General features: G+C 38.3%; 1 protein-coding gene across 1 annotated transcript in view; it reads right to left on the reverse strand.

The window, feature by feature from the left end:
• LOC107103977 (exocyst complex component 4-like) overlaps positions 1-12,555 on the reverse strand; it is a 61,105-nt gene that overhangs the window by 18,293 nt on the left and 30,257 nt on the right. The window contains exon 6 of the mRNA XM_015403855.1: positions 6,331-6,475. Within this exon, the coding sequence (XP_015259341.1) occupies positions 6,331-6,475 (145 nt within the window). The remainder of the gene's footprint in view (positions 1-6,330; positions 6,476-12,555) is intronic.

Raw genomic sequence — 12,555 nt, forward strand, 5'->3', positions numbered from 1 at the left:
CACATAGCAAGCAGGCAGCTTTAGACATATGTTCAACCACACCCACAGTCAGAGGGAGTTCGCTTATGAGTGACAGTTCTGAAATATGTGCAGATTATCTTGCACAGAAACTGAAAAATTGTTTGTGCAAACGTTACAAAAAGCTGTCTGATTATCAACTTTCATGGTCACTGGTTTTTCTTTGAATCTAGTTTTTATTATACTTTATACCTATGAAAATCCTTTACCCCCTCTTACTCCTAAAGTCTAGTTAAACAGCTGAATGGAGAGACGGTTCTACAAGGGATTAAAAGACTTTCTAACATAAGGTTTTTATGTATGGTCTTTTCTTTTCAATCTTTTATTTACATTCATAACCCTAAGATATCGATCCCCAAAAGGTATAAACCTTAAAAAGAGGTATAAGCCTTATAGATGCAGTGTCTGCTCATTATAAAATCTGCATCAGGAAAAAGGAAATGGAGGAAAACTGGATGAAAGCTAAATTCTGTCATAGATTCACCCAAAAAGATCCCTTTATATTGCATATAACATATGCTGCAAATTAGAAAAGAAAATAATAAATCATCAAATTTCTAGCAGAGGTATACCTCCCGTTAATGATCACATGATCTACACCTGATCAAGCTGCAGCTTTCTTGCCAAAAACAAATTTAGATCACTCCGTTTCTGTAAAGAATTGTTTTTTTCAAATGTTTTTCTATTCTCCATTTAAACAAATTTTTGTCTGAGGACATTTAGCCTCATAAAAGAGCCGTCTAGACTTACAAAGTCAATACTTTATCAATTCCTTAATCACAGCGCCCGGGGTATAAAAATATAAAAATGATATGGGTGAATGTCTTTTCCCCCTTCCGGCAAAAATCCAAAACTACACTGAATATTGAATACCTCTATCCCACATCCCTCCCTCTCAATTCAATCATTTCTCCCACTAAGCTAAAGTAGATCCTTTCATTAACCCCCATCCCACTTTTACCTCTCTCTGCTCTCCTCCTTCCTTTTCTCTCCTTTCTTGTTTCTTTCTTTTCTCCTCATAGCTTCATCTAGCTGGTACCACTATCAGGGGAAATTCGCTAGATGGGGAGAGTCAATGGAGTGTAGCATATAGCTAGACATCAGCCTCAGGGAGGTTTTTCAACTGAAATCATCAACAATATTGCATAAGCTACACAATGGACTACAGGGAGGGATGGAATAAGAGAAGCATGATGGAAGACTATTATCGGTTGGAGGGGAGTGAAAAAGTATATGGTGTGGTAAATTAACTTAGATGTCGGCATTCAAAGCACATACTAAAGACAATGCAGTTTTGAGCATTTCTATGACGACAAACTATTTTGCCACATTGGATTTGATAGCAAAGAGCTGTTGAGTTTTGTCTGGGAACAGGTAACAAAACAGAACTGCATCAATGCAGAAGTGTTATGTTTTTCTTGAAAATAACACTGGTAAAAACAGTCTATATAAAAAAAAGAAGGATAGACTATGACAGCCTGTGTTATTTCTATCATATGTTTTTATATTTAAAATCCAATTTAACAACACAGAGGAATTTATTTAAAATGCATACATTTAGCTTTTGTTTAGTGACTCAATCTGGGTTCAATTTTGCCATCTACCTTTAATAAATCATGATCCTTTCAATGGATAGTTAAAAAAAAAAAGGTGACCACTAAATATATAAAAATGTTTTTTGATAGAACTCAGTTTTTCATGAGGTCTCTTAATTTTCCACACAACTGAATCATCTGATTGGTCAGGCACCATTTCTAAGTGCAGTATAAAGGTATATAAGGATAAGTTTATATGGGTAAAAATGAGTAAAGGCTCTTAATGACAGAACAGAGAGCAGTGTTATACTGTTGTTTATCACAAATCTAATAAAGAACGAATATTGGTATCAAATTATCAACACAAATATACTTTCAATCTTTTTCATCATTTTCAGATTATAGTTAAACTCAACCTACTTGGTATACTCTACATAGTCAATATCAATGTAGTCAGGGGTTGGAGAGAGAATGAGATCGATATTTTGTTTGTGATGTAGAAAAAAGTATTAGAACAGAAAATGTAAATGATAAGGTTAAAAAAACAAAATTTTTGCTATATATTTGACAGGAGTTCTGACTAAACTTGGTGGGACATTGTTAACCTGTTTCATTGCCGCTGCTAACTTGGCATCGAAAAAAGTGGATGTTTCAGGAATGCCTCAAAATTCTTCCGTTTCAGCCAAAATTTTACTAAAAGCTGCTTTGAACTTCGACACAGTGATGAAACCGTTGCAAAAACTGATAAATATATTAAAACACAAAGATCCAATTAATTACTTGACCTTAAACGGAATTGAATATTTGCTGGTTAGAAGCTAAACTGTTTGTTTCTCAGGATATTCATTAATTTCAACAATCTTAACCAAACTGATTGGGTTGGGGAAAAATATCTAGTCAGAATAATTTTAGACGCCTGTTGATAAGCTTTTGGTTTTTCTGCAACTTGTCAACAGATATCCAGCCAAACAATTGAGAGTATTGCATGTTTGTGAATACATATAATTCTTTGGGATATATAAAAACAAATCTGCACTGAATTCCAAATCGTGATCTTGATCAATTTTATCGTATCTTTTTTATTTTACTGAAGTTATTAGGAGCAGGGCCGCTGCAGGAAGGGTGAGGGGCCGCTGTTTGACATGGATGCCTAGTTGTGCATAAATGGTTGACTTATGCTTGATCCATTCTATTATCTGCAGGGTCTGAATTGAGCTGTTGAAAATAAACTCCCATCATCTTTGGATGACAGGAAGAGGCATTAAAAAAGTTGATCAGATGTCCCTCATTTCTGGGGATAGTCCACGTTTTTGACCACCTGTCCCTGGCTAAACTGGTACCCAGAAAACTGGCCCCCGATTTTCATGTTATATGAATATGGGGAGAATGTTGCATGTAGAAAGAGCACATGAGCATGTTGTACTCAGAAACAGATGCTATGGTAGCTGGTTGCGCTGCTGTTAAAGATGAGGAAAAGAGTGCACCACTTTTAAAACAGAAGATGAAGCGGATGTTCTTTGTCGCAACCAAATGCAACTAATGGGAAGCTGCCCTGCGTTGTAGTGAGTGTGTTAGTCATTCATTTGATTTGGATTGGGCTGACACTTGTGAAAAATGTTTGATTTGTGCCCAGGTAAAAAAAAATAAAATAAAGCTAATTTAAGTAGTTATTTTAAGTTGTTTTGCTGATTTATGGTTGTGCTTTTCTATTGTGTGCCTTTGCTTTTAGCTCCAAATATGACAGCGGAGAAAAGTGATAACAGTTGAAGAGAAGGAAGAAAAATCTACTAAGTGTAAAGCAGAGAGCAGGCAGATGTCAGAAGATGGCTGGATTAATCAGCTGACAATGAAAGACAGGAAACAAAGGAGCTGCTAAAGTTTAGGAGGTAGTGGAGCTGTGCATAGGGCCCATTAGTGGGAGAAATTGATCTGCTCCTTCGAGATGCACAGGGCCCTGATGTTATAGTAATAAACATATATCCTTCTTTCCCTGCAGGCTCGACTGCTACTTGTTTTTGATTCATATTAACGCAGATAAGTCTAATTGAACAGAATGAGTATTTGTTGCCTTTAATTGAAATGGGTGGGGGAACTCTGTCTCCCCAGACAGGCAGAGGCATAGGCTAAATGTTGGATAAATGTTTGTATTTACTGTTCCAGTTTTCCTTTTCCTCATGTAATTCTTCCCTTAGGGGGCGTCGGACCTCTTTAGGCGCCAAAGAATTGGAGAGCCCTGGTAACCAGGACCCCTATATCCCACCTCCGACCCTTTTCCCCAACAAATGAGGCTGGAGTTTTACTTCCACAGAGCCACACAAAAACATGGAGGGTTTTATTCAGTGATGTACTGTGTCAGATGATGGAGATTAACAATGTAACAAGCTCCTAACTTAACTATTTTTAGAGGACACTTGTTTTAACCTTAATAGTGATTTTTTTTACTGACACTTGTTTTACATTAATAATTGATTCAATTGTTTCAATTGTGTAAATAATGTGTTAAAAAGTAAAAGAAAAGTTCTAGTTTTGTATTAATGACACTATCGATTTATTTATTTTATTAATATTGGGAAATACTAACAGTGCGGAGAGGCATTCCTGGCGTATACATTTATTTTCTATTGTTTAAATATTCATAAAAATGTAAAAACAAATGAAACCATTACTGTCGCAGTTTCCTGGAAATGTCCCAAGATTTGATTTCACAAATCTGCTCACCTTAAAGTTGTAGGGAGATGGCTGTTCCATCTGTTTCATTTCCGAATTCTCTCGAGTGGTGCCCGACTTTACATATAGTGAATAAAGTGAATGCGATTGGTCATTTATCAAGAGGGCGGGATTGTTATGGCAGAAGGTTCACAAGCAAGTTTGATTGTGGCCAGTTTCTCGGAAGCATCTTGCTAACCAGTTATCAACTTGCTAGTAGGTTCCCAATGGAAAATGACATTGGAACCAAGTAGCACTAAATTGGTGACTTAGCAACGATAGTGTCAAGGAACGCTATGGAGAGTGGAAACATGCAAGAGGAGGAAAGTTTTCTGTCGAAAGTCGAGAAAGAGTCTCCTCCATCATACATTTTTTATTTAGAGCAGGAGAGAGGGAACAAAGAAGTTGTGGAAGAGGACGCCAGGGCAGCAGAAGCTTGGTTCGGTGTAGAAGGCTTACAGCCGTACATGTTTGAGCCCTCGCCTCGCAACGCTGCCAGTTCTGTTAGCTCTACGCCTGCCGAAGACACAGACGTCCATCCCCGTGAACACTGGGGCATTAGCTCAATGGTAAAGTAAATGATTCTTATTTCAACCATTATACTGTATGTCGCGTATATTGGCTGCGACATATGAATCAAGATGCTATGACCGAAATATTTATTTGACAAATGACCGTTCATATATGATATGCCAAATTTAGGTGTACGGGCTGACGTATAACTAACTGGCCTGCATAAGATTACAAAATAAACTCAACAGATTTAAGAAAGGATTTTTTTTTATATATATATAGAAATTTTCTAAATTTTGGGACAATATCGTCTGATAAAGCTGTGTTTTCTACTTATAGTGTAGTTTTTTTTACAAAGGTACTGGCTGGTTACTGGTTTCCCTATTTTCCCCAGTATTGAAAAAAAAATTAATGATTTAAAGTTTTCCGTCATTCGATTTCTGTGGTTTTAGGTTTTTCTTCATAAATCTCAGAGATTGCTCAGGTTGTGAGCAGCTGCTACCTCACTGCCCCTCCCGTACCTCTCCGCGGTAGATGCTAGCTGTACAGCATCGGCTTGTATGATGTAGAAATGAGGGGAGCAAAAGTGAAAGACAAAATGATCAAATTCCTTTCGTCTCTGTAGCCATTTTGGTATTTTGTTTTTTTACTTGTACTTTCTGTTGCTTCAATGTGCATGTGACAAATTATATACATGCCAAAAATCCTAAGTATGAATGTACTCCTAAAAGGGAGTGAGAGCATGGCAGGGAGAGAATTTTTAGCAGGACACCTGTGATCTAAAAACAGTTTCCACTGACAACTAAAATTAACTATGACTGCAGATATTATGTTAGAGATCAGCGCAAAATTCAACAAGAGACTAATAAATTACTCAGCTATAACTTGTTGATATTTTAATCAGCTCAGTCACTTTATTTGTTGTATCTTGACATCTCTTACAAAAGTAGCTTAAAACTCTTTCTTATTTCATTAAAACTATACAGAACCTATTCACTTCAAAGTACCTCTAAAATATGAGACGGACTCACCAGACTGTGCACACTTCACAGAAACGTTTCATGAGAGTCTGATGAACCACTTTATAGGGATAATTAATTCATATCGAGGTGACATATTGAATTCCCGCTTCTTTTTATTTATTTTTTCCTATCCTAGAACCAGATTTATGAAACCAGCTGTGTTCTCTTATGTTAGCTTCACACCTCTTTCTTCAAAGTAGGTGTTATGACATAGCAAACATAAAATAAATAGCTACATTTATTCTATGTTTCTTTTACATTTCTGTGTCCTGAAAAGAAACAGATGCAATAACATATAACAAATGCATTTATAATAAAAAGGAAAAAAATTGCAGTTGAGGCCCCTAAGCAACTAAAGGCCCTCTGCAGTTGCACAGCTCATACAGCCTATGCAACGGCCCTGGTTGGATTTAGCCTTTCCAAAAGGAACTCAAATACATAATTATAGCTCAAAATTTACCTGAAACTAAAAGAAAAAAAGAAACCAATATGAAATACCATAATAAAGGTGACCATTCCTCAGTCTCTATTCCTACCTGACTTCCAGATGTAAAACCAAGAGACAACGGTCAGCAATATCTTGGAACCCCCGAGACAAATCGCTCAGAGTGAGTAGAATCTGCTCCCGGCTGCGTTCGCCGTCACCAAGCACCTGGCTGTCTGCTGGGGATGGAGAGGCACCTGGGTACAAGCAAACAGGAAGGGGTAGGTAATCAAATTAACTTAAACAGCTGAGGATGAATAACATTAAGAAGGAACTCTTCAAGACTACTTGTTCCCCAGAAAGGATTTTGATATTTAATGCAGTTTACTCTAATATGCATTTCATAGTGTTAATGACTCCAGCTCATTTTCACATGTGCATAGCTAAACTGAGCTTCACCCTTACTGAGTCCTTCAGCATGTTCCTATACTTTCTTTGCACAATTCGTGCTGAGGCAGCAGGAGCATGTGTCACTGTACGGCATTGTAAGCGACACAAAAGAGCCGATTGTGCTTGTGTGAAAGTGAGAGAACCTTAGAGCACGATGAGTATATATATAAATTTAGCGCAGGGTAGATCAATGGCCATAAATTACCAAGAGGGGGGAAAAGGAGAGAAATTGGCCCCGTCACTCATATGTAAGTCTATTTGGCCAATGAGGCGTGTGTGGATGTGTATTCAGTGTGTGTGTGAGTGTGTGAGGGAGTGACTGTTGAGCAGAGGAATGCAGGGGTCCAGGATCGATGTGCCGCAGTCAAAGCCACCTCCCTACTTATTCTTTCTGTCCTTCCGAAGGTCACACATGAGTGCAAGTCGGTGCAAATCAACACACACCAACACACACATACACACAGTCACATATGAATCTATGGCTAAGGCCGCAGAAATAGTAAGTAAAGCCTACAATGATATGGCATTCTGTCCTAATTGCTAATTTAAATAGACAGGTGCTTCTCAATTAGAACGCCATCAAAATGATTTATTTCCGAAATTCGTTTCAATTTGAATACTGGTTTGACCTCAGAAGTCCAATTTGATTTCGTAGCAGCTTTCAATGTATCTACTTTGTTATTTTACAGATCTTCACCTTGTTAAAAAAACATATATACTTTGTGGAGTTTCGTTAAGGCGAGTTTGCTAGTATAATCAGATCATGGACATACATTAACGCAGGAAGTTCTATTTGTGAAGGTTGTGTTAAGGTGCCAAGTCCTGCTGGGAAATCAAATCAGTATCTCCATAAAACCTGTCAACAGAGGGAAGCATGGAGTGCTATAAAAGGTCCCTGTATATGGCTGCGTCAACTTTATAAAACCCAGCTGACCAAGACCAATGGCAACGTTCTCAAAGTAATTACTGACTGCAGCGGATACGATCTAATCCGGAGCACCACCAGCTTGGTGTCTGAGGTATTCTCCTTTTACTTTTGGGTGCAGTGGAATAAAGTAGTCGTTACATGAAAGAGTTTTGAGGATCGGTTGGCAGGCAGTGAAAAAATTGTGAAAATTTGTAGCAAGTCTACCAAGTAATATTGCATAACACTACAGTGGATGGGACTTTTTATTGGGGGTAGTAGGCCTAGTGGTTAGAGCAATACGCTTCTGAGAAGGTTGCAAGTAACAGGTTCGATCCCCGCAGCCTGCACTCTGGGTCTGTGAGCAAGACCCTTAACCCCCCACACTGCTCATTGTACGCCGCAAAATGGTAGCCCACTGCTCCCCAAAGAGACAGGTTAAACGTAAAGTGAATTTCTTTGTTTTGTACTTGACAATGTAATGGAAAAAAAGTTTAATTCTATTCTATCTATTCTATTCTATTCTATTCTAAGAATGGCTGCCAAAAGAATAAATTTCTTCCTTTTTGTGCCATATTTAACAATCTTTAATCCTGACTTCATCCATTTATCTTATTTCTTCATAATTAAGTAACACATTTCAATTCTCAATCAGTGTTATAAAGGAAGTCAGATAATTATTGGTTAAGTTTATCTGACAAGTAGCTCAAGCTGTCAGTTCACATTGAGTTTCAAGTAGACTTCATGACGTGGGGGGTGAATCACCATTATCTGTGGACAGCTCAGCACTGCATAGGGTGTTACTCTGCTATTCCTGAAATATCTGAGAGATGGTTGCATCGATTCCTTAGCAATAGGGCAGCTATGCTCTATAAATGGCCCATGAAAGCCATGTAACTCATGTAAAAGAAATCTTTTTTGTAATAAAAGCATCTGTTTAAGCTTGGTTTATGTGGTGAAATGTCTCTGTATGTTACAGTAAAAAAAGTAAGGTAAGGCATCGCTGAAATAATAGTATCCAAGGACATTGAGTCTTTCTATGTCATTGGACAAAAGAGAGCTGTTACATGTTCTCATGTAGAGCTCTTATGTTCTCTGTATACATACAAAAAACGAAATAAAAACATTGTACTACACTGCCACAGTCCTTTCTTTCTGATGGTATTTTCTTATTCAAAGGTTTTGTCCACCATTTTGCTGCTTTTGGATGGTGAATATAACCTTGAGCAAATCAAATCCCAATTTGCATGTGTTTCATAAATTTTGCTGGCTTTAGTGTATTACTGCAGTTACTTTAAATGAATCTTCTACAAGATAAGAAACGGATGGTTTGAGAAAACAGCAGTGAGGTGTATGCGCCGACTTTCCAATCAACAAAGCAAACACAGCCAATGCTGTGAGTGACAGACCGGTGACTGCTGCTCTTATAGTTTGTGTATCTGACACACAGAGATAAAAAGCAGCGAATACTGTTGCTCATTAAAGCCTCGACTGTGATGTGTTGGCCTGAATGCATGACTGTGTCCAATGTATGTAAGTGTAGGCTTACATGCAAATTAACAGTCTCCTTGAGTAAACCTGGGGATGATGCGTATGCGCACTGTGTGGGACGACACAATCATGCAGTACAATCCTATTTGATTACTTGGTGGAGGTACAGGCAGTGAAGCACTTTATCTCTACTGAACCTAGACAAGTGTCTAGTTTCTGTCAACATATGAAAACTACAAGATGATGCATTATGAAAAACAGCTAAAACTGCCATCGAAAATTTTACTAAAAATAAACTTCAACTAAATTTGAATGAAGACCAACAACAAACTTTCTAATTTGAAAGAAGAAAAAAAAAACTTTTCTCAAGGGAGAAAAGTACAAAGTCATTGATTTATTTTACTTATATTAAATTGAAGCTGTGTACAATTTCTGGCTGACTGATTAAGAACCAAACACAAAGTAAAAGCGCTAAAATGGCTAAAAGAATGGAATGAAAACAAAGTAAAAAGCATCATGAATATCCTTTTTGCAAACACTGTAACAACTCTGGTATTCAGTTAAACAAAGCACAAAAAAGTAATTGTAACACAATCGTTTTCTGCAAATAGTGATGTTTTTTCAGTTTCGGCTGCAACTAATTCAGGTAATCATTCCATAGGAAACAGGTTTTTTCTATAGCCCCATTTACATTACCCTTTTAAAACCGTGTCCAGATGGCGCCGAGCACGAAAACTGAGATAACTATTGAATGTAAACATCACACATAAATTGAACCGGACCACTCCAGACACAACGGAACTGCGCTAACATGGTACTAGTTCATCAGTAGGGCTCGGCACGGTTAGGTTCAAGCTCGGTTCTCAGATAACAAACAGTGCAAGAGAAGGCTGTGTCATCTCCTTAAAGTGAGCCTTCATTATAAACTAAAAACTTCCGACAAACTTCTAACATTCATAAAAATACAAGCTTTACTACCTTGCAAAATGATTCCCAGTGATCATTCTGCTTAGCAGTGTGATGCGCCTAAATGTTTGATGCTGTTTCCTGCGTCTGAAAGCTCTGATTAAACTATTGTTTGTCGTATCCACTTCCCAAAATCCGACTCTGTCAAATAAATTCACCAAAGGCTGCCTTCTTCAGCTGACTCTCTCCGCAAACAAGGAAATATCAAAATGATAAAAACACATAACTTCCTGAATGTAACAGGCTCTGTAATGTTGGTTTGATTGTTTATCTCTTTAGAGAGCAGTGGTACCGTAGATCACCACAAGGTGGGAAGGAACTGTGCTAGCGTGGTGTGTAAATGGTTGTAAGGAACCCAGCTTGGCACGGTTAACTGATCGAAGCTTGGCACGAATCGGTTTTCAGAGGTTAGTGTGAATGGAGCTTATGTTGCATATTCCCTGACAAGTACTGCTTCAGCACTTGTAAGTTGTAGTACGTTTAAAAGCACTTGCCACAGGCATGCATGTCATTTGGGGCCTTTGATAATGAGTCCTTTAAATCTTGTGTATACAACTTTAATTTGTTATCACTCATCATCAGTGTTAGAGATAAAGGCTACTAACACCAAAGGTTTGAGACTCTTGCTTTAGTCTCGACAATAAAAGACTACAGAATTAACCCAGACTTTTGCCCTAGAGACTCGAGAAGGGACTTTGATAAAAATGAACTTAAAATGTCACAAATACAACTTGTACACATTGAAATTACTATTAGCAAACACATAAACTATATTTAGGAAATATCTGAGTCTTATAAGGTTCAGACCTGGAACAATTTATCAGGCATTCTGTTTTTAAACACAATCCAAGATATTTTTATTTTTTATTACTTAAGCGTTCAACTTTCCTTTTTAATACAATCGTCTTCTTTTTATTGTTCACTTTTATTTTCTTCAAGTATTTGTCTTGCCATTATGCCACTGCAATGCAGTTCTCTTCATTCCCTCATGTAGAGCAATTAGAATGATCTTGGCACTGAAATGGAGTATATGAATAAACTTGCCTTGTCTACTGTGAACACGGGAAACATAATATGAAATGGATAAAAGCTCACTTTAAAGAGCAGGGTGTTTGGACGTTGACACAACAGGACAATGATCCCAAACACAAACCAAAACCTCATTCTGCAATGGATAAAGCAGTCGGACATTAAACTGCAATAACAGCTGTGCTTTGTCAATTGTATTTGGAAACGTCTAAGACCAGAGACCATCCATCCATTCATTTTCTGTCACGCTTATCCACGCTGGGGTCACGAGGGGTGCTGGTAGCAATCTCCAGCTGGAGATACACCCTGGACAGGTCGCCAGTCCATCGCAGGGAAACACAGAGACAAGCAACCATTCAAACAAATACTCACACCTACGAAGAATTTAGAGAAGCCAATAAACCTAACACTCATGTTTTTTGACTGTGGGAGGAAGCCAGAGTACCCGGAGAGAACCCAACATGCACAGGGAGAACATGCAAACCCAATGCAGAAAGAAAAAGGCCGGGAGTCGAACCCGGAACCCTCTTGCTTCAAGGCAGCCGCAGCAAGAAGGTTTCACTGTGCAGACCAGATATCAACATACTAAAATAAAGACAGGCTTTTCATGGTTAACAGTCAAGGATGACTACAAAGAAAGGTAGTGGAGTGTATGTAGTCCTCAGCAATGTTGTCTATTCTAATTTCTGAGTTTTATTCTAGATCCTTTTTGTATTACCAGTAAACCCTGAAAATAGAAAATTTTCAAATTATCCTTAGAGCCCCGTCTACACCACCATGGAGAGGCTACAGGTAAACGATTCACCATTACTGTATTAGACAAAGGCTTTGTCACTTGGTTGCCTTGCTTATCAGTATGATGGCTGTATAAAAAGGAATACATTTGGGATTTGGAGATTAAACAGCATGTTACAGAAGCATGTACAGAAAGAAAAAAAAAACAACTTTGTTAACTATGCAGGGCTTGGTGTGTCTTTTCCCTCTCTTGGCTTGTGGTTGTATCTGTGGGAAAGGACATGTGTAACAAGCCGGCGGCTGTTTTTACCCCATGAAGTGTCGATGTATACACACATGGGCATATGCATGAAAGTGACTCAAAGGCCTGTTTCCTCTCGTGTGCATTACAATCAGTCACTCTGACAGAGGAAAAAAAAAAGGATTACTGTGGCATACACAGCTGGAGGTCTCTCCAGGGGGCATCCATGAAACGCACAGTCACAAACACACAAATGCATAAAAAAAAAACACTCCGTTTCCTACTGCTGCAGGCCTGTGCTGCTTTGATGATGTGAGGGAGGTGTCGCAGCATGGGGGGCACCATTAGAGTCAGGGACAGACGGGCAAAAGGAGACGACTCATTGGTCCTGACTGACAACTTTCCTGCTCGTCTTTTATGCTTATTTCTTTCCCTCGAACCAAATTACAGCCATCTTAGTTATGACTTGTTTTCATCTGCACGGTTTAACATGAGAATATGTATGTGCATATCCTGCCTCT

The sequence above is a fragment of the Cyprinodon variegatus genome, unplaced genomic scaffold, assembly GCF_000732505.1.
Source record: "Cyprinodon variegatus isolate N-32 unplaced genomic scaffold, C_variegatus-1.0 Scaffold1581, whole genome shotgun sequence".
NCBI classification, from domain to species: Eukaryota; Metazoa; Chordata; class Actinopteri; order Cyprinodontiformes; family Cyprinodontidae; genus Cyprinodon; species Cyprinodon variegatus.